A 23,112-nucleotide genomic window follows, 5' to 3' on the forward strand; every position below is an offset into this window, starting at 1 on the left:
TCGATCTATACTGTATAGATTTACAAAAGAAACAATTTCTATAATTTTGAAAGGGATAACAATTATTAAGTTGACTTACAGATTGTTTTAGCTTTTTATAAAGATTAAATGTATAGAAAATCTGTATTGAATTACCTTTGTAGTTCCAACCTTTTAAGACGACATGTAACTGTTATGAAAGAATAAACATTTTATCTCCCCACCCTACTATTCACTTGACTGAAAACCACTTTTGCTCTAACATTTATACTTCCTGGTTACCTATCAGTTTATTGAGTATGTACTCTCATTGTAATTAGTGATTTGTGGAATGAATAGAGCTATTGAAAAATTTGAATGGCAATTATCAAACAGAGTCTCTTTGTATATACTGGGTATTCTACTACGATTATTGCCCAGATCAAAGAAATGTCGCAGACATTATTCTCCAATAAATCACGAAGGTCATGAAAAAATTATCAATCAGAAACACTTTTTGAACCTGTACAGTTGAAATGAATATTTAACTATAGAATGAAATACTTAAGCTTATTTAGACCACATCGATGTGCTGTCTTTCACAGTCTTAAAACTGTATATTGCATAAAGTAGCCGATGAATGAACACAGCTAAGCGGGACTGTTCCTCGGTCTCGAAATGTTGTTAAAAATACAAAATATCTCGGCTAATTTTATCATCATTTCTCCTCCTCGGAGGTTATCCTGCAACATTCAAGAAATCGCAGACTTAATTTCTTAATTTGATGCTATGTTTATGAATTAGAATTTCTCTCATTCTTAAAAGGAAAAGATGTTGAAATATTGAAAATCATGTCTTTGATCTGAAGTTGAGATGTCATTATTTATGGCATAATATGTCAAATATGAACGCCCTATCATATGTCATTCAGAAGTTTTCACCAAAGCTGCATATTTTTGTCCCCCGCTTTCGCGAAAGCGAGGGGACATTAAATCTCATTCGTCTGTCCGTCAGTCTGTTAGTCTGTCAGTCTGTCCGTCCGTCACAAAAACTTTAACCTTGCCCATAACTTTTGATGAAGTGGAGCTATGACATTCATATTTCACATGTGTATTCCCTGTGAGAAGACCTTTCTTTGGGTACCACCAAATATGACCTTTTGACCTTGACCTTTGAGTCCGGCTACTTTTAAACAAAAATTCCGAAATTTTACTTTGGCCATAACTTTTGCATGGTAGATACTAGGACTTTCATATTTCACATATGTATTTTTTGTGACAAGGCCTTTCATTGGATACCAACAACTTTGACCTATTGACCTTGGAGATTTCTGTACTTGTGAAAAAACATTAACCTTAGCCATTACTTTTGAACGGTAAGGGATAGGGCTTTCATACTTCACATAGGGAATCCTTGTGAGAAGACCTTTCATTGGATACAAAGAACTTCGACCCTTTGACCTTGGAGTTTAACTTACTTTTAAAAAGCAAACCTTGAACATAACTTTTAAAGGGTTAGGGCTACGGCTTTCAAGTTTCACATATCTAATCCTTTTGATAGGACCTTTCATTGAAGATCAAGAATGACCTTGACCTTTGAGTTTGACCTACTTTTAATATAAAATGTTAGGTAATGATATATATAATATGCATTTATATGGCACGCCAAATTCACAAAAATGAGTAAAGCATAGTTTCACAGTCAATAAACTAGGTTTATCGCTTGTAAACTATAGTTTACGGACTGTAAACTATAGTTAACAACGTTAATCTATATTTTACATCTGTAAACCATAGTTAACGCGATAATTTATGTTTCACAACCGTAAACTATACTTAACACCGAAAACAATCATGTGCGATTGCAAAACATAGATTATCTGATAAATACAGTTTCACGATTTGTAAACTATAGTTTACAAACCGTTAACTATAGTTAACGATCTGATAAATATAGTTTCACGATTTGTAAAACTATGATTAACAACTCTTAACTATAGTTTACGATTGTAAACTTTAGTTTACAAACGTGAATCTATGTTTATCAACAAAATCTATTGTTAACGCTTATTAAAGACAGATAAACTTAGATTATCATTCGTAAACTATAGTTAACAACCATTAAATATAGTTTTACAGATGAAAACTATACTTCACGAATCGTTAACTATAGTTTACGGTATGTAAACTATAGTTTACAGTCGATAAACCTAGTTTATCAATTGTGAAACTAGGTTTAGCTCATTTTTGTGAATTTGGCGTGCCATGCATTTAATTAAAGTTTAATCTTCGCTATGTTGCCATACGGGGTCATCAGTGTTTCACAAACACATCTTGTTCCTTATCTTGAGAAGTGATATGGTTTTCATATTTTTTGACATGTGCATTATCTGTGACAAGATATTTCCAAGCATGCTATGATTTCTGACATATTGACCTTGACCTTCACAAATGACATTTTTTTTAAAAAAAACCTACTTCAGTGATAATTTCTGAATGACATCTGAGAGGGCGTTCATATTTGAGACAATACGTCATAAAAATGACATCTCACCCACAAAGACACTGAAAGCGGGGAACCACAATTCTTTTTAAGAAATTAAGTCAATCACATACAGACACAAACTGATCTAACACCAGACATACAGTCAAACTTGTCTGATTTAACTCCTGACATACAGTCAAACTTGTCTGATCTTACACCTTTCACCGTGATATCCAATCTTTATTTTTTTTCACTTCCATTTTGCAATTTTCCTAATCACAACATTTTATATCTAAATGGAACTATAAGTGTATTTTTTGTGTATCACTACATCATGATTGAACAAATATGAAAAGAAATTTCTACAAAGAAGTGCATTTTATTCATGTTATTAAAGAAAAATATTTTGAAAATTGTATTTCTACCTTAAACGAAAAAAAAAATTCATTCATTTGTAAAACTCTATTTTTCTGTACGTTAATTGGATACAAAGACAACCGCCGTCCTATTGATACAGTAGAAGCTGCAGCCAATTCCTGTATGAATATCTTGGATTGGTTCTGGCAATACTTGGATTAAGTCTAAAGCTGTCAGTACTTGGGTAAAGTCTGAAGCTGGCAACATCTGGATAATAAGTCTTAAACTGGCAACACTTAAATTTAGTCAGATACCAGCATATAGAATGTATTACAAATACTTCGTTCAAAACATACTTGCAAATGGCCCTGTCATATAATATCCTGGAAACTAGTTCTTTCATTATTATGCAGAATAATGTGTTGCCAATAACATTTCATATAACATATACAATATTTTTTTTTTATTATATTGTTAAAATTATCTTTTTACAAACAGACTATGTTTATTCCATGTACTGAATCACTTTAATTTCTCCTGAATTAAATAATCCTACCCACAGCCTCCCCTCACTGTCCACACTCAATCCACTAGGTTTATCTAAACTACAATTATCTACACATCTCAGGAACTGTCCATCCTGATCAAGGATATGTAGACAGGCATTATAATAATCTGCCACAATGATCTGACTCATGGAGTCTGTCACTATTTCTCTAGGATCAAATGGCGTCTGTCTCCTGGCTGGTGTACCATCATATCGGAATCTAACTCTTCCTGTCTTGTCCATCACAATCACGACGTGAGCATTACATTCAGAGACACAGATGTCTCCATTGTTGTTCTCTGCCAGATACAATACACTATCTCCTTCTTTAAAGATTAGATTTCTATGTTCATCGATATAAAGAACTATATGCGGTATATTGCATATGTTTGCCCCCACAAAAGTCAAATTTTGAAAACTTCCTGATATGTGCTGAATTCAATAAATTGTACGAGAAATATAAGTTAACAGAAAATATTATAGTTCCAGAGCAGTGTATTCACAATTTCCGATTTTATGACGTCACAAACTAGTCCGATTTTATATCCTTTTTCAGAAAGAGGACAAAATGGACAAAATTTCAACAATTTAAGCTTTAAAATTTATAGAGCGCATGTGTGTTCAGGAACAATATTGACATATTTCATTGATATTATCATTCTACACATTATATCAAAATATTTATCCTGAACACACATGCGCTCGGTGACTTTTATTTAAAATATCGACGAAATATGTACATTTTTCTGCAAAATTCATAAAAAATGAAATTTACGTCATATTTGTGACGTCATTACGTACATATGACGTCATTACTTATGAAATTATTCAGTGCTTTGAAGTCAGCATATACTCTCCTGTTTAAGGACTTAATTAAATATTACTCCGTCAAAGTTTGATTTTGGGGGGCAAATGTTGGTTAATACCGCATATAGTTCTTTCCTGTCTCAGTATTTTCCCCTGATAACGCAGTATTTTGTTTTGATATTCACTAGACACATTGACCAGTATGTTCCCAGCCCTTGTACAGCACAGTCTTTCTGGTGCCCAGCCCTGTGGTGTGGTGATCAGTACCTCTGACCTTCCTCTTCTAACAATGTTCACTGTTTTACTGTCAGAATCAATGTAAATAAGTTCTCCCTGTTTGGTCATAGAAATGTCACCAGGACTGTATTGACTTGTGGTGGTAACAGATTCCTGTAGTGACCCATGTATGTCAACACATTTTATAACTTCGTCAATACCACTAGCCCAGACCTCATCTGTTCCTACACAGGCCACTTGACATAGAGGATCAACTCCAGTAGGAATGGTGGCTATCACTCTGGCTTTGTCTAATAACTCCTTCATAGACAAATAGGAGACTTTTGTCAGACTGGATAATGCTGTCTGTGTTAATGTAGCCTTGTATTCTCCTAATTCTATGTTTAGTTCTCTCCCTTGGACTGTACTTGTATTCAGTGAAGGAATTTTTACATCAATATCAGCTGGTATGTCTGTATTCCGTCAATTTAGATTTGTAGTTGTTGACATCAGACACTTTGTTAGTCTTCAAGATGTCTTTGTTTTGTTCAACAGTTTGCATCATATCTGGAATAAGATTTTTAAACTTTGATTTGTGAGATTTTAGAGAAGTGATAAAGTTTTCCTTTGTGGACTTGATCATGGAGCTAACTTTGTTGAAGATGTTATCTACTTCTTGGTGCCACAGTTTTCTGTGTTTTTCTGCTTCTTTTTCCATTTCATCAAACTTTGCTGTAGATATGGAGATTTTGCCTGCTATATTGTCCATTTTCTTCATGTACTTGGGAATAATGATGGATTCAATTTCTTTTTTTTTTCAATGTAATTTTTCTTTTCATTGAAAATATCTTGCATCTCCACAATATTGTGACTTTTATGGGAACTTAGAATGCATTTCAGACAGACATGGACATGACACTGTTTGCAGTGGGCCTCACATCTCTGGTTTGGGTGAACCTCACACTCAGGAAACACTGGCTGTACCTTTCTGTTGGTGAAATGAACAATGTTGTGTGTTTGAGACCTGAATCCGTCCACATGTTTACTGACACAGTCCACACATAAACTGACTTGACAGTTGTTACAGAACTGCTGAGTAGGCTTAGGACAAAGATCACATGTTATGACCTCCTGAGCCCAGGAAGTAGGAGTGGCCATTGTCCTGCTAAGGGTTGGAACTGAAGTAGCAATTTTAAAAAAGTTCTATATAAAAGTCAGTGTAGTAGATGTATGAAACGGCTAAATATTTTAAACATCAACTATTTCAATTTTGTAACCGCCTACGTACATTGTAGAACATTTGAAATGTTAGAGTTGTTTCTATATACTGTATAGATTTACAAAGAAACAATATCTGACTTTGAAAGGTTGACAATAATATCCGTGACTAAAGAATTGTTTTAACTTGATTTGTATAATGATAAAACTGTTTAGAAAATCTGTTACAGAATTGAATTACCTTTTTAGTTCCAATCTTTCAAGACTAACTGTTTGAAAAAAAAGAAGCAATTCATCTCTCCATGCTAATATTCACCTGACTGGGAAGTACTTTCGGTTTGATATTTATACTTCCTGGTTACCTGTCAGTTTAGTGAGCATGTGCAAACCCTTACCAAACTGATATGTTTGCTGCAGGCCTGCAGCAAGTCTGCTGCAAGCTTGCAGCAAACAAAATTGTTCGCAGGAAGAAAATTTTCTTGTTCGCAGATGATTGCCGCTAGCTGCGATCTTGCGGCAAACATTGCAGCAATTGCTGCAAGCTTGCAGCAAATTCGCAGGAACCCAACATGTTTGCAGGAACATTGCAAGAAACATAAACGCCAATTTAATGTTCGCAGCAAGTTAGCAGGAAACATTTCATTATTCGAATGTTAGCAGGAAGTTCGCAAGAACAGTAAACAAGTCAAATCAGCCAATGAATTGCAGATTGTATTGGGGTCAACACAGAAGTGGCCATTTTGAAATGTTTGTACAGAAGTTGTACACGTTTCAGTATTTTGTAAGGAATATACACCGTTTTGAATGATCAAAAGTTCCAAACTCTGGATGTACATGTGTAGGTGTTCATTGGCATCCATGATATCTAATTGGTAAGAAATGATTTTGATTTATTTTGAAATTTTAAAGAATATTTCTTAATAATTAAAAGCACGTTTGAGTTACTGGTGTAAAAGCTAGGTCAAATCTAAATCTATTTATAATGAATTTCAGTCCTCTTTTTAATATCACATATGCATACTTCTTAAATGTATTAATGGACCCAAATCAGTTAAATGTTTTCAAATTAATTAGTATACAACTGTAATCATGGTAATATTCAACATTAAAAATTATATGTAAATAAAGTTCTTAAAGTTCTGTTAATATAAAAAGCTATCATGCACTTTATTTTTTAAAAAAGTTTGAAAACTTGGTCTAGAAACATAAAAGTCAAAGGATCAAAATTTCATAAAATTGCATCATTTCAGAAACATGTGGTGGATTTTCTCTAAACTTAACAGATTTAGGTCAAGACAAAAGCTTTCTGCGAACTTGCTGCTTGTACACAGGAATGTGCCAAAACCATAAGGAAATTGTTTGCTGCAAGTTAGCAGCAAACATTGCCGAAAGCTTGCAGCAATGTTTGCCGCAGGCTTGCTGCAATGTTTGCCGCAAGCTTGCAGCAAGTTTCCTTATTTGGAAAATGTTTGCATGGTAAAATGTTTGCAGCAAGCTTGCTGCAGACTTGCCGCTAACTTGCTGCAAACACCAAGGCTTTGTATAGACTTCATGCTTTCTTTGGCTACATTGCCGCAAGCTTGCAGCAATGTCTGCTGCAAGCTTGCAGCAATGTTTGCTGCAGACCTGCAGCAAATATTTGCAGGAAGGCAATATTTTCGTTTAGGGAAGGGCTCTCTTTGTAATCAGTGATCTGTGGGATGGACAGAACTATTGCAAAATTTAAATGGCATTAATCAGACAGAGTGTTTTTTTCCTTGAATATACCGGGTATTTGAGGCTTGAATTGATAAATAATCATTTCTCTTATTCTTAAAAAAAGCTGTCGAAAAAAATCAAAATGTCATCTTACAGATCCTATTCAGAATTCATACATGCATTATATTATTCATATTACGGAGCTTCGTGGTTACAAATTTGTGCAAATTTGTGCATTTTCACCAGTATCACCAGAGGAATCTCAACAACACTTTAATCTTATATTCTTACTTCATGCTAGAGGAGAATCATATCTTTGTATTTAATAAAGGGCCATGCTTCCTTTCTTATTTAAATTGCATAATTATTATACAAAGTAAAATGAAGATAAATAAAGTTAAACCATGCTTTTTTAAACACCATCCAATAACAAAGAAGATTCCCAGAAGTAAAGCACTGAAAAGGTTCTTAACTGTCATGAAAAATCTTAAACTTCATATTTGTCTGTAAAAATAACTATGTTTATCTTTAGATATACTAGTATGTACATGATATAAGGTCTATCAAAGACCTTCTTAGTTGGAAATAACGAGCATACTAGAAGGGAAGAGAATTCTGGTCGACCAAAGAATGCCTGGAAAAAGATTGCTGAAAATTCAACAAGAGGCCCATGGGCCTTATAGGTCACCTGAGCATCATGCAACAACTTTCCAACAATTGAATTTGGTTCATGTTTTAAACCAGAGGCCATGAAATTCACCATTTTGAAAGAGGCACCATTACTTATCAAACTATACACTTACATGTAGCATGCTTACTTTTGGTTATTTAATACCAGAGGTAGATCAGAGTAATGAAGAGAAAATGCATTTCCACTTTATAACCAGTTATGCACCCCATCCCACAGGAACCACTGAATCTGGGACCACATATTTCAAAATTTTGGAATTTTTTTCAAAAATTTTATTTCATCAAACATGGTTGATTAATACTAATGAGCAGATTTCAAAGCATTTATTTACTTTTAGACTATGTAACATACTATATATATACATGTAGACTTTGAGTTTGCGATATTGCGGTACGTTTATTTGTTGTTTGTGTACTCTGATCCTTTCCCGTAAGGTACTTCCCGTCTCGCAAACAACAAATAAATGTACCGCAATATCGCAAACTCAAAGTCAGTGAACACTTAGACGTGTGCGGAAATAGAACTTTTACTGTCTTTCCATTTTATAAACTGCACAACTCTAACACAATCGAAAGACGTGATAAAGAAAGACATTTTATAAGGACTTTCAAACCTAAATTAAATAGTTTAATGTAAAAGAATTGTTTCTTTACATGTAAATTATGTTACTGAGTCACATTTATTGCTTTGTTATTGTATGCTTTGTTAATGCATTGTTCTGTGAAAGTACGGGAAAAATATGATGTCAATCAAAGACTTGTTAACGTTAAGTTATTATGACGTCACAATAGACATTACCATGAGTATTGTAAAACATCATGAAGAAGAAATGAAAATATTTACATTTGCAAATGTTTTCCTTTATATAACACTACTGAAAGCAATGTGTATCTATAACTGTATAAATACAGGTAGGGGGTCAAGAGGTCATGGATGTGCGTATAGATAATCGTTTGACGTAATTTCTCAGTGACGTCATAAAGGGTCGACTCGCGTTCAGTGGATAACATACATGCCGTTGGATTTGAAAAATAATGCATTTCACACGTTAAAAGTCACAATCAGGTAAATATAAAGTATGAATAAGTCACAAATGTAAATATAAGTAATAAGGTATCATTTTAAAACATCTATCGGGCTATAAATACGGGTTGGTATGAGATTAAATTCATCATAAAGCCCTTCGGGCTTTATGGAATTTAATCTCGTGACCAATCCGTATTTATATCCCGATAGATGTTTAAAAATGATACCTTATTTCTTAAGCGCTTATGTTTTACTCGTTCTCTGTGTTTTTATCTATTATAATAGTATATAGGTTCCTGCTTTGCAACTCTAGAACATAGGGAGATCTTTGCACTTACATTTGACACTGTGCAATGGGGGGGGGGGAGATTATGAAACATATTATTGTAGGTTGAAAGTATGTGTTCCTTCACAACTGAATGCAAGAGAGTGTCTTATAGGAATGTCAGACACCGTGGCCCAACTACACCTCAGCCCACTGGGCCCCATTGACATCTCGGCCTTACGACATCTAGGCTCCGACAGGTCAGCCAAATATTTAAGACAGGTCGGCCCATCTATAAGACACCTCAGCCCAAGCTTACATTCATTGAAAAAGATATTATATTTCAGATTTCAGATTCTGTGACTTTAAACTCATTAAAATATTTATTGAAAAAACTAAACAAAAAAAAGACTGAATTTTCTCTAATATTATAAAGAAATTTGCACAAGCATATAAACTATAATTAAGGAATGAGAAAACAAACAAATAGCCACAGCGCATTCTTTGGAGTGTAAAGTGTGTGTCATACTGGTGACTATGAGGGTTAATTATGAACAAGCTCCATCAAAAATTGTCTCCAACATTTCCTATAAAAACATTCATGAGTTTTAATGTTTTCAACTATATTGTACATGAAGAAAATTTATGTAGATAATTTTTTTTAATTCTCACATTAACCTCTCATGCCAAAAAAAAATCATGAAGGAAAGAATTGCTTCTACATGTTCTACGTAGTTTATGAAAAATACTAATATTACTTAGCATTTACATTGCACATTTCCAAATTCCACAAGAAAGAGATGCAAGAAATGATATTATACATTATAGGCCCATCCCCTTCCTAATTTGATTTTTAGAAAGAAAATTGTTTAATCGTCAGAAAGACTAATCTTATAATATTAAATGTCAGACACTAGATTAAGTTTTCCTATCACAAAATTTTGCTTGGGCCAAGATGACTTTTTAGTTTTATGTAGGTGGACATGTCAATATTTTTGGGCTGATCTTGTCAGGGCCGAGGTGTCAACCGCCTTGGGCCGAGGTGTCATTGAGCCGACATGTCGGTCTACCCCATGTAGCATTGCTACATGTATATGTTATTTTTCATTTGAAGACATCATGGCAGCTAGTGTAATGAGCAATGCTTGGGATTAAATGCCTTTTCTGAACTTAAAAAACTATATTCTCAATCAACAGAAATCTAAAAATCTTTTATAAGGAATATCTGTTTAATTATCCCACTGATCCATTGTAATAAAACCATTGACAAAGCAGCTGCATTTTGTAATGAAAAAATCCATATATGATCCCATAATAGTTAACAGACTTTAAAAAGAATTAAATACAAAAGGCTTTATAGTACCAATGATAATATTGTAATGAATGTAATATTATCTTAAAACGCCAAATATGGATGGAGCAAACAGAAATTCGGAAACATTTGTCAGTTAACTTTGTACATCCCCCATTTCAACATCCGATGAGAAATTCCGTCGCTTATAATCCTGAACACTACTCTGAAAAGTCTGCAGTACATGTTCACAGACACTGTTAAGGTCTTTAAGCCCTTTCTTCAATACTTCTGTCGCCTCCTCGCCATGTGTTTGTATTCTGAAGTTGATTTTGTTTTCTGAAGGATGAGGCACGCTGTATCCACAGAACTGGACTTCCGGGTTTTTCATGATCATGTAACGCAGGGAATTTCCTAATGTGTGGTCCTCGTTATGGAAAACAAATGTCTTACATGTTTCGTCTAATGATCCAGATGAATCTACTACTTCTAAACGTTTTTTGTTTGAATCGTTAGTTTCCATCTTTCTTTCTTTTTTTCAATCACACATGTGGGTATTTTCGTTTTGTATTTTAGTTACCCCGAACCCGATCGGATTTACGTTAAATAAACACTCCCAATATTAATAAACAATGAATATTAATAATAATTAATTTTATCACAATGTTCCAAAGTTTATAGAAGCCCCTGTATTTAATCTTTATTTGGTATTAGATATATATAATTGGTTTGATCTTTTCTGATAATATTTGTACAAACAAATCAATTAATTCAGACATCGACAGAAATCTGTAGGGATTCTTCGAACTTATTTTAACCTCTAACATTGCAAAATTCTTTGGCTTTGGTCAGAGACATATAAAACCTCTGCTTTGGTGCAGTGAAATGTAGAGATACTAAATACAAATCAAGTGCACAGCAAACAAAACCCACTAAAACATCAGGGGTAGGTTCAGGTGCAGTGTTGGAGAAAGCATCCCGGATGGTCACACCCGCTAAACTTTGCTTCTTATCATGATCTAGAAATGAGGGATATAAACAATTCATTGTATAAATACAGACATTAGAACGTAGAATGAAAAACATCAGTCAGCATTCGACTTAGATGGAATGATAATTAAATATTGATAGATTATCTCTTATAGATATAATACATATTAATATCTTATGTAATTATATTTTTTTAATCTACACAAGAAGCGACCTGTCAATCTCCATCCAGAGCTATCGATCCACTGATACCTCTGTCAACGTCTAAAAAAAATATGGAAAGCGAATAGGTACGTGATTTTTTTAAAATGTTGTTTAAAATTGCCCACAAAAAGATCTATACGCCTTAACTTTTTTTTATACATGTATATGGGCCAATTATACTAGTTGTTTGACCATTTTGATATTCATCGCAATGCGTTTAAAGAAATACGCACGCAAACTCTCGATTCCCGCCTACATTTTGCAATGATTTAATTCATTATAAATGGCAATTTGGCCATAAAATCTTAAGTTTGTTTAATACAAAGAACAGTTCAATGGTAATTGATGAATTGTCTTAATATCAACGATAAATAGGAAATTATCCATAACTCCTGCCCTTGAAAAAAGGGGAGTAGACGATATTTTCCATTGAAATAAGACTTTCAAGCATCACCATATTTTGAAATAGTCTTGGATATGATTAAATGTTTCTTATATCTTTTCTTATGTTTTAGACAAATAAATAATACAAATATGTTGATAAAATATAATGTTTTAGAAATCGCTTTGAAATTGGTGGAAAATAAGCAACTGTGTCTTCTTTTTTTTTTTTCTTTTTGTCTCTTTCATTTCATTTTATTCAGGTAAAAAATCACAGAATGTCATGATTCACATATTAAAACATTACAGTATAGCATACTACTAGAAAAAAAACACACTCATAATCTCAGCACTATGCTACTTAAAGAAGATCTAATTTAACATATAATGTAATTATTAAATAAATAGCATGACATACAGATGATAGATATTACCTAAGGATAGCCCATAAAAGCCTTTTTAAAAAGCTTATTTCCAATGGGGTCCTCAAATAACAGCCATGTTAGTAAACAAAAATAACAAAATTACATAAACAATGGAATTTAGGCAGGTACTTCTTTTATGAGTATAGCATAATGCTTTGTCAATAAACATATGCCCCCCCCCCCAGGTCACATAAAAAGCTTTGGTATGAATTTGTGAAATAACAGTTCATATTACCTGTGACAAGAAATTTTTGTGTCACGGGGGGAAAGATGTTTAAAATATATTTTCCGTTTTCCATTGATTTATATAGTGAAAAACACAAGTTTTACCCAAATTTTAGAGTAATCTCTCTTTGTTTTCCCAAATAAGTAATGTTTTATGAAAATCCATACAATTATCTATAAAAAATATTAAAAATTCACCGAATATGTTAAGTTTTAGAAATTGACTTGGAGGTAGACGGGAGAACAATGCTATCGTTCGCAGTTCTTTTCCACGTTCGTACATGTCATGTAATATCCTGCCGAAAATAACCCATTGTAAGGTATGGTGAAAAAGCGATATCTGTTTCTAAATCTCAGAAATAAATTTTCGTTTAATTATAAGTTGTTACGCAAGAATATAGAAGTTTTACATTGATAATTTATTATGCTGCAGGTAAAAGTAAGCTTTGCCAAGAATCTTGGCATTGAGATGTTGACAAATGAGTTGTAGCTAAGTGTAATACGCCCACTGCATGGTGAAAGATTGGCCACCTGTTTGAACTCTTTGACTTACACAAGAAGAAACCTGTTTTAGCCCTTTGGCTTACACGACAAGCAACCTGTTTAAGCTTTTTGACTGCACAAGAAGCAATTAATCTATTTGAACAATTGACAAAGCAACCTGTTTGAGTTCTTTGACTTATACAAAAAGCAACCTGTTTTGAGTTATTTGACTTACATAAGAAGCAACCTTTCTGAGTTCTTACATAAGAAGCAACCTTTCTGAGTTCTTTGACTTATATAAGAAGCATCCTGTTGAGTTATTTGTCTTTTACAAGAAGCAACCTGTTTGATTCATTCGACTTACACAGGAAGTAGCCTGTTTTGAGTTATTTGACTCCAACAAGAAGCAACCTTTTTGAGCTCTTCGAATCATATAAGAAGCATCCTGTTGACTGAGTTATTTTACGTTCACAAAAAGCAACATGTTTGAGTTATTCGACTTACACAAGAAACTTTTTGAACTCTTTCACTTTCATAAGAAGCAACCTACAGTTATTTGACTATCACCAGAAGCAACCTGTTTGAGCTCTTTGACTTACACAAGAAGTACTGTTAACCAACTTTTATTCGCGTGCGAGAAAATTCGCGAAGTTCCCGAGAGCCCCCTCAACGCAAATATTTCTCGCCGGTCTTTTAAGTCTATGTGCCTCATTAAAACAGATCCAAAATAGGCTTGACAACGAAAATTAATCATCGCAAAATAGTTAACGTATCCCTGGTAAATTGCGAAACAAAGTCGTCACAAATAAAACTTGATTAACTAAAGAGTAACCTGTTTGAGCTTACATGTACACTGTACACAAGAAAAATCCTGTTCGAGTTCCTTGACTTACACAAAAAGCAACCTGTTTTGAATTATTTTAACTTACACAAGAAGCAACCAGTTTGAGCTCTTTTACTTATACAAGACGCATCCTGTTGAGCTTTTTGACTTACACAAGAAGCAACCTGCTTGAGCTTTTTGACGTTAGTGTTACATATAAGAAACAATCTGGTTGAGCCATCTGTTATGGAACGCCATAGCTGCCGTATGTGGCTATTTTATATTATGCTGTGGTTATTTTATATTATGCTGTGGTTATTTTATATGAAGATGGTGCTCTTTTATATTATGCTGTGGTTATTTTATATTATGCTGTGGTTATTTTATATGAAGATGGTGCTCTTTTATATTATGCTGTGGTTATTTTATATGAAGATGGTGCTCTATTATATTATGCTGTGCTTATTTTATATGAAGATGGTGCTCTATTATGCTGTGGTTATTTTATACGAAGATGGTGCTCTTTTATATTATGCTGTGGTTTTTTAATATGGAGGTGGTGCTTTATTATATTGTGCTGTGGTTATTTCATGTGATGGTGTTTTTTTTTCAAATACATATATCATGTCAAGATATTCCTCATATTTTTGAAGATTAAATTCAATACTGAGTTTATCAGCTATTATCTCGAAATGTTGAAAGTAAAACAAATACTAGTACTAGTAATTGATGTAATTAAAATCATTCAAATACACTATGACTATCGCTAATTCCTCTTTTCTCCATCAGTTATGCACTTGTTTTCAGGTTGGTGTATTTTGTGTATTAATGTTTTCCTAGGTACATGTGTCTAAGATTAGCACGTTTCAAAAATGTCGTTTTACTGTTTATAGGTACGACATTTACCATTTTCGGGAAATCTAGAGAGATTTGTTGTCTCTGTCATTCCGGGACGCCTCAACATTCTACATATTTAAAATCGTCACTTCCATTGCTATCACTTGCAGTGCTAAATATCAAGAATTTTTTGTTTACTGCATATTTTATATGACAAGTTCAATTTGGTAGACGATTGAAGGGCGTTATTTAAGGATTATTAAATGTAGATTTCACCCGAAATTATGTCCGAAACTGGTAGGAAAAGTGTAGATATTGATTAAAATCAAGAGTGAACCGAGCCCAGCACCTAGTAAGGGCAAAATCTACATTTAAAAAATCCTTAAAAAATCCTATGTATTTGGAAAAAAAAAACACCATCACATGAAATAACCACAGCACAATATAATAAAGCACCACCTCCATATTAAAAAACCACAGCATAATATAAAAGAGCACCATCTTCGTATAAAATAACCACAGCATAATAGAGCACCATCTTCATATAAAATAAGCACAGCATAATATAATAGAGCACCATCTTCATATAAAATAACCACAGCATAATATAAAAGAGCACCATCTTCATATAAAACAACCACAGCATAATAGAGCACCATCTTCATATAGAATAACCACAGCATAAATTAAATATAAAATAACCACAGCGTAATATAAAAGAGCACCATCTTCGTATAAAATAACCACAGCATAATAGAGCACCATCTTCATATAAAATAAGCACAGCATAATATAATAGAGCACCACCTCCATATTAAAAAACCACAGCATAATATAAAAGAGCACCATCTTCATATAAAATAACCACAGCATAATATAAAATAAGCACAGCATAATATAATAGACCACCACCTTCATATAAAATAACCACAGCATAATATAAAAGAGCACCATCTTCATATAAAATAACCACAGCATAATATAAAAGAGCACCATCTTCATATAAAATAACCACAGCATAATATAAAATAAGCACAGCATAATATAAAATAGCCACATAAGGCAGCTATGGCGTTCCATAATCTGTGAAAGCTTGAAAGTGGTCATTCTCCTCAAACAAAGCCGTAAAATAATTGCTCAGACAATCACATAATAGTGATCTGTAGTCAATCCTATGAATACATCTTTTATGCATTCAATGACAGATACTAGTAGATAATAGATGAATTTCACGATTTATAGATTGTCAACTTCAGATTGAATGTAATTAAACGAAAGTAATAACTCTATAACAATTTAAGGTTGTTTATTGTTGTTAGGCATTTTTTTTTTACATATTTAATACAGGAACCGAAAACAACCGTAGAAGTATACATATAACTTTAAAATAAAGCTCACTTTAAATAAGAAAAATTATTTTCTCCCTCAATTAGAGTGAAAGGTTGTAAAATATAAAGGACTTTATGTTTATAAACACCGAGGCTAAGTTGAAAACTAGGTTGAACAATAACTTTTGTAAGAAGGCAAATGTAGAATTAAGTGCCTTTGCATAAATAAGCAGATTTAAGTACATGTACTTAAGTTATCAGACAATTTAAATCAAACTCTGCCGCAGAATTGAATTATTTGACAGAGACAAATTAAGGGAAATAAACAATTTTTTTCCCCAAATTAATACAGTGTACATTCCAGCCTAGAAACGTTTTGCTATAAGAATCACACTGAATGTATATTCTGACTTATATGGCACGCCAAATTCACAAAAATGAGATAAACATAGTTTCACATTCGATAAACTAGGTTTATCGGTTGTAAACTATAGTTTACGGACTGTAAACTATAGTTAACAACGTTAATCTATATTTTACATCCGTAAACCATAGTTAACGCGATAATCTATGTTTCACAACCGTAAACTATACCGAACACTGAAAACAATCATCTGCGATTGCAAAACATAGATTATCTGATAAATACAGTTTCACGATTTGTAAACTATAGTTTACAAACCGTTAACTATAGTTAACGATCTGATAAATATAGTTTCACGATTTGTGAAACTATGATTAACAACTCTTAAAGCCGCTTGGTCCGATTCTAATCGCTAAAAAAAGATATTCGTTTTTCTTCTTGAAAAATTATTGTTCATAAATTATTTCAACTTTTGTCAAATTATATCCCCAAAGTCTTTTTCTTTTTAAAGATATCAAAATTCAAAACTTACAAAAATAATTTTTGTTGGGTCACACAAAAAATAATCCTTTGTTTACATTGCGTGAAATCACCTTCGAAAAATTAAATTTATCGCTTACATGTATAACTCATGAAGAACAAACCCGAGCATTTTTTCCATGTAACAATGTGTACACGGGCAATATTCTAGCCCTCGTTACCCTTTTTAAAAAATCTTTAAAAATATCTGACTTTCCTTTATTCTGAAAATATGCATATTAATATAACAATTACTTTGGATTATATTCAGTTAATTTCTTAATTTGTAAAAGATATATCATGATTTAGGATTTTACTAATGGAAAAAAATACTCGGGTTTGAATTCTCTTCATAATTAGATATAACCGATAAAAGTATTTTGAAAAGGTGACTTCAAAACAGATCTTAACTTCCCGTCAGGAACTGCTGTTTGTCAACAAGGTTTTTGGTCTATGTTTTCCATGTAAGGATTGTTGTAATAAACTATTAAATCAATCTTATAATTAATTTTTATATATTATCTATGTAATGACATACTTTTATTGTTTAAGATAATATGTGCCTGTTTCGGATGAAGCGGCTTTAACTATAGTTTACGATTGTAAACTATAGTTTACAAACGTGAATCTATGTTTATCAACAAAATCTATTGTTAACGCTTATTACAGACAGATAAACTTTGATTATCATTTGTAAACTATAGTTAACAACCGTTAAATATAGTTTTACAGATGAAAACTATACTTAACGAATCGTTAACTATACTTAACGAATCGTTCTTTATAGTTTACGATTTGTAAACTATAGTTTACAGTCGATAAACCTAGTTTATCAATTGTGAAACTAGGTTTATCTCATTTTTGTGAATTTGGCGTGCCATAGACTTATGATAACCCTCATTCTCTCCTTTTTAGACCTGCATTACTTTGAAGGCATGCTTTCAGCAGTCCGGCAAACTGCCAAATATCTGAAAACCTTCACGTTTCCAGAATGATATTCCCCAATCCAAAGATTTTCATTTCCGTCAATGTCAAGATCAGATGGTATATTCATCATAGACCGTCCAAAACAACGGAGAAATGCCTCGTCTTCGTCCAAAATATGAACACAACTGTTCATGGCGTCTGTAACTAAATTTGTCCAAAACTGTCAGTGACTACAGATGTTGGTTTAAAGAAAAACGTTTGGGATATTTGATTCCCGCTATAAATAAATCTCAGAGTCCAAGACTTATTCACAACTACCAGACCTTTGGTACCGCCATTAACTACACAAATATTTTCGTTTCTGTTCTCCACTATGGCCTGGGGTATGAAGAACAACTGTTGGTCATCAAACTGTATCTTCTGTTTCGGTCTCGTTTTCACAAGGCAGACAACCCGAGCGTTCTTCTTATCTGAAGTAATCATAATGACTAAAATGTGACCAAGCCTGTTAACAAGAAAGTGAGGTGGGTTTCCAGTTTTTCCAAACGGTCACCTTTTTCCTTTTTCCCTTGTTCCACATTACGATGCTGTTTTCTCCCAAGTCACAGAAAAGTATGTTGCCTTGTCCACCCACGTGGATATCGCTTGGTGAATACCCGTCAATCACGTGTAAAGTTTCCAGCTTTTCGCCTTTGATATTGAATTTCGTCATAGTTCCGCGAACTTTACCTACCACCCAAATTACAAGCAACCTGTTTGAGCTCTTTGGCTTACATTACAAGCAACCTGTTTTAGCTCTTTGGCTAACATTACAAGCAACTTGTTTGAGCTCTTTGGTTTTCATTACAAGCAACCTGTTTAAGCTCTTTGGCTTACATTACAAGCAACCTGTTTCAGCTCTTTAGCTTAGATTACAAGCAACCTATTTGAGCTCTTTGGCTAACATTACAAGCAACCTGTTTGAGCTCTTTGGCCTACATTACATGCAACCTGTTTCAGCTCTTTGGCTTACATTACAAGCACCTGTTTCAGCTCTTTGGCCTACATTACATGCAACCTGTTTCAGCTCTTTGGCTTACATTACAAGCACCTGTTTAAGCTCTTTGGCTTACATTACATGCAATCTGTTTCAGCTCTTTGGCTTACATTACAAGCACCTGTTTAAGCTCTTTGGCTTACATTACATGCAATCTGTTTCAGCTCTTTGGCTTACATTACATGCAATCTGTTTAAGCTCTTTGGCTTACATTACATGCGATCTGTTTCAGCTCTTTGTTTTACATTACATGCGATCTGTTTCAGCTCTTTGGCTTACACGACAAGAAACCCGTTTGAGCTATTTGACTTGCACAAGAAGCAATTAACCTTTTTTTATATTTATTTTTTTGTAGAAGCAATTAACCTAATTGAACAATTAACTTTAACTTTCACAGTGCGCTGAAAAGTTGAATAAGTTACCAAGGTTACCATGGTCTCCAGTACTTAAGAATGAATGTAGGTAGACTATGCAAGAATTTTAATACAATCTTTTCCAAAAGTTGCTAGAATGTATTTCTCACCTTTGTATGCTTCAGTTCAATGTGTTTACAAGTTTGAGCTAAAAATAAAAGTGGCGTGACCTTGACATACACGAAAACAACGAAACGGTAAATACAACCTTTGTTTTTCTGGCAATTAAATTGTGCAGTCCTTTCTTTCTTTACAGTGCAGTTTAGTGGTTATATCTTCGTTATTTTCTCACAATTTTCATATATCTTTCTCTGTATGATACAGATATCTTAAAAGAAGCACATGATTTTGACTCATTATGTAACTTTAAGAGACAATCATTTTCCCATTCGCTAAAGAGAAAGGTTGTATAAAATGATCAAGGACTTTATACGTATACGCAGCGAGGCTAAGTTGAAGCTATGTTGAACAATAATTATTGTGAGAGGGCAAAAGTAGAATAAAGTGTTTTTGAATAAAAGACAGACTGAAGTACTTCTGTTATCAGACAATTGAAAATAAAACTCTACTGTAGAATTAGATTATTTGACAGAGACAAATTAAGGGAATTAAACATTTTGTCTTTTCCAAATACATATATACAGGTATATACATTCAAGCTTAGGTCCATTCTGCTATAAGAATCAAAGCGAATGTATTCTTATGATAAAATTCATAACTCATTCTCTCGTTTTTGAAATATGAATTATTTCGGAGGAATACTTTCAGCAGTCCGACAATCAGCCAAATATCTGAAAACCTTCACGTTTCCAGAATGATATTCCCCAATCCAAAGATTTTCATTTTTGTCAATGTCAAGATCAGATGGTATATTCATCATAGATTGTCCAAGACAACGAAGAAATGCCCCGTCTTCGTCCAAAATATGAACACAACTGTTCATGGCGTCTGTAACTAAAATTTGTCCAAAACTGTCAGTGACTACAGATGTTGGTTTAAAGAAAAACGTTTGGGATATTTGATTCCCGCTATAAATAAATCTCAGAGTCCCAGACTTATTCACAACTACCAGACCTTTGGCACCGCCGTTGACTACACAAATATCTTCGTTTCTGTTCTCCACTATGGCCTGGGGTATGAAGAACAACAGCTCTCCTTGGTCATCGAATTGTATCTTCTGTTTCGGCCTCGTTTTCACGAGGCGGACAACCCGAGCGTTCTTCTTATCTGAAGTAATCATGCTGACTAAAATGTGACCAAGCCTGTTGACAAAGAGTGAGGTGGGTTTCCAGTTTTTCCAAACGGTCACCACTTCCCTTTTACCCTTGTTCCACATTACGACGCTGTTTTCTCCCATGTCACAGAAAAGTATGTTGCCTTGGCCATCCACGTGAATATCGCTTGGCGAATACCCGTCAATCAGGTGTAAAGTGTCCAGTTTTTCGCCTTTGATGCTGAATTTCGTCATAGTTCCGCAGACTTTACCTACCACCCAAATTTCATCATTACCAGCACAGGCGATTGTCTGAATTTCTTCATATCCAGAATCAAATGTGCTCAATAACATAAGCTCGCTTAAAAATCTTTTCTCGATTGTTCTGTCCCTGTTTTGTAAGGTAGAGATTTTATAACCATGTAATGTTGATAGTCGATTCCCGAATTCAAATTCGCCGAGGAGAGCCTCGATTGGGTAAGGACTTTGACTCGGTGAGTATTTCGGAGGGGATATTTCAACCATGGAAGGGATTTCTCGGAATTGGTTTTCAGTAAATATACATGATAAAACATCTGAAACATTTCTTCCGGACAAAGCAGCCTTGTAACCGGAAATGGTATCTTTTGCTTCTTGGTTCCTTTTTGAAAACCTTTCCAGTTGCGATCGCAGCTCTCCCAAGTCACCCTCCTTCGAATTCTTTAACAAAGTTTTCTTTTCTTCAAATTTCTTATTTATTTCAAGGTGAAGTTTTTCAACTTCCCTCATTAATGAAGAAGTAACAGTTTCGTAATCTTGTGATAACTGTGTCATTTTGGAATTCAATGAATTCTCCATCTTATCACACTCAGGAATAACAAACGTTTCAAGCGCCATTGTTTCTTGAGAAAGAAACTCTCTTCTTGACAAATATTCGTCCATAATATCAATAATTTCATGTTGTTTATGTTCTGAAGAAACAACGCATTTGCTACAAGTAGGAATGCCACAGTTCTTACAATAGATATCACATTTTTGGTGCTGATGGCGATTGCAATCTGGGAGTATGACGTCACTTTCCCTGTATTTGAACCCCACTACGTCATGTTTCTTTGACATTAGAGAGGACACGTGTTTGCCAACACATTCACTGCAGAGTTTAATATGGCAGGAATTACAATGCATTAAAACAGGTTCGTCCTCACACAAGTCACACGTTAAAACCGCCTGGGCCATTTTGATGAAGTTCAACGCACCGTACCCGAACCGGCAAAAGAAAATAATCCTTAAGCCTACAGTCTGCAAGGAGATGCACTTATTTCTTGTTTTGTTTATTTGTTTGTTTCAATGATGCTACACAGCAATAAGGCTATTTCCGTAAAATTTCTTCATGATCTCTGCAGAGAAAAAGATATCAACATTGAATTTTCACATCCTAGTCACATACACACAGCAGAGCTGACAATTTTGCACATATCTGGAAAAAAATCAGACCTGCGTAATGTATTGTATCTTATCATATGAGTTAAAAATAAGCATTTAAACAAAGCTATGGTATGAATGAAATTATTCACCCGACGTTTTGTTTTGTTGACCCTCCAATTGCCTTGCTATGCCTGACTATTATCTTTCTGGTCTCGGTTGAGTGAAGTAGATGTGATGCTACACAGACACACAGCATTCCTTTGCTCTGACATGGATTGATAAACGAAGTAAAACTATTTTTATATCCACAAACCAAGGTCAACATCTTACTTTAAAATACTCTCAAGAATTGAATGACTACAGGAGAGGTGCAGGGGGAAACAGGATATTGTGTTTTAATTGTTTATAACGTCGTATATACATATTTTTCAATATACTTGTAGTATTATAACATGAAACGGTCACCCATCGAAGGCAACTTGCGCGTATATAAATCAAGTAAGACTCTACCGCATGACCAGGGGGTAGTTTAAGGGCAGATGATACAAAGAAAACCTTTTTTCTTAAAAAAAAAAAAAAAAAAGAAACTAAGGCCTTGTTTATACAATTAAAATGAAAAAGTATAACTAAACAGTAAATTTTAATTAATTGGCCATTAAAAGTTTTACAACAATGCTAAACAAGATGTGTTTGTGAAACACTATGCGCCCGATGGCAACAAAAATCGAAAAAGCTATTTCTAGCATAGGTAACAGTCAAGGTCACAAGGTCATTGACCTTGGTGTCATTTGAAAGACCTTGATTAGTGGAGTATGTACACCAAATATGAAGTCTCTATCTTTTATGGTTCAAAAGTTATGGTGAAAGGTACGAAAAAGGTATTTTTAGCATATAGGTCACAGTCAAGGTCACCAGGTCATTGACCTTGGTGTCATTTGAAAGAACTTTATTAGTGTAGTATGCATACTAAATATGAAGTCTC

The 23,112-nt window shown here is 33.8% G+C and overlaps 4 protein-coding genes across 4 annotated transcripts; all 4 read right to left on the minus strand.

The window, feature by feature from the left end:
* Positions 1–2,947: 2,947 nt before the first annotated feature.
* On the minus strand, positions 2,948–5,941 carry LOC134235405 (tripartite motif-containing protein 3-like). The gene is made up of 4 exons (XM_062717535.1): positions 5,904–5,941; positions 4,273–5,547; positions 3,356–3,645; positions 2,948–3,094 (listed from the first exon to the last, which is right to left on the minus strand). Exons 2-4 carry the CDS (start codon positions 4,694–4,696, stop codon positions 2,948–2,950), a joined length of 861 nt encoding a protein of 286 aa, XP_062573519.1. The 5' UTR covers positions 4,697–5,547; positions 5,904–5,941.
* Positions 4,830–5,527, minus strand: LOC134235406 (uncharacterized). The gene is made up of 2 exons (XM_062717537.1): positions 5,276–5,527; positions 4,830–5,150 (listed from the first exon to the last, which is right to left on the minus strand). Exons 1-2 carry the CDS (start codon positions 5,525–5,527, stop codon positions 4,830–4,832), a joined length of 573 nt encoding a protein of 190 aa, XP_062573521.1.
* A 4,536-nt stretch (positions 5,942–10,477) lies between the features above and the next one.
* Positions 10,478–11,135, minus strand: LOC134235410 (DNA-directed RNA polymerases I and III subunit RPAC2-like). The gene has a single exon (XM_062717542.1). The coding sequence runs from the start codon at positions 11,079–11,081 to the stop codon at positions 10,716–10,718; it is 366 nt and encodes a 121-aa protein (XP_062573526.1). The 5' UTR covers positions 11,082–11,135; the 3' UTR covers positions 10,478–10,715.
* Positions 11,136–19,509: 8,374 nt separating this feature from the next.
* LOC134235407 (uncharacterized) lies at positions 19,510–22,478 on the minus strand. The gene is made up of 2 exons (XM_062717538.1): positions 22,280–22,478; positions 19,510–22,182 (listed from the first exon to the last, which is right to left on the minus strand). The coding sequence occupies exon 2, from the start codon at positions 21,939–21,941 to the stop codon at positions 20,259–20,261; it is 1,683 nt and encodes a 560-aa protein (XP_062573522.1). The 5' UTR covers positions 21,942–22,182; positions 22,280–22,478; the 3' UTR covers positions 19,510–20,258.
* Between the last annotated feature and the right edge of the window lie 634 nt (positions 22,479–23,112).

Source organism: Saccostrea cucullata, unplaced genomic scaffold, assembly GCF_032062105.1.
Source record: "Saccostrea cucullata isolate Sc308-1 unplaced genomic scaffold, CSIRO_AGI_Scuc_v1 ctg3181, whole genome shotgun sequence".
NCBI lineage: Eukaryota > Metazoa > Mollusca > Bivalvia > Ostreida > Ostreidae > Saccostrea > Saccostrea cuccullata.

What these genes read in the sequence shown, in the direction of transcription:
- LOC134235405 (XM_062717535.1), bottom strand. Translation starts at nt 4,696, where the DNA reads ATGAAGGAGTTATTAGACAAAGCCAGAGTGATAGCCACCATTCCTACT. An exon ending in ACAGGAAAGAACTATATGCG is followed by an intron (nt 3,646 to 4,272) that starts GTATTAACCAAC and finishes TGTATCTGGCAG; the next exon opens with AGAACAACAATGGAGACATC. An exon ending in ACAGTGAGGGGAGGCTGTGG is followed by an intron (nt 3,095 to 3,355) that starts GTAGGATTATTT and finishes ACTAAATTTAAG; the next exon opens with TGTTGCCAGTTTAAGACTTA.
- LOC134235406 (XM_062717537.1), bottom strand. Translation starts at nt 5,527, where the DNA reads ATGGCCACTCCTACTTCCTGGGCTCAGGAGGTCATAACATGTGATCTT. An exon ending in GCAAACAGTGTCATGTCCAT is followed by an intron (nt 5,151 to 5,275) that starts GTCTGTCTGAAA and finishes ATTATTCCCAAG; the next exon opens with TACATGAAGAAAATGGACAA.
- LOC134235410 (XM_062717542.1), bottom strand. Translation starts at nt 11,081, where the DNA reads ATGGAAACTAACGATTCAAACAAAAAACGTTTAGAAGTAGTAGATTCA.
- LOC134235407 (XM_062717538.1), bottom strand. Translation starts at nt 21,941, where the DNA reads ATGGCCCAGGCGGTTTTAACGTGTGACTTGTGTGAGGACGAACCTGTT.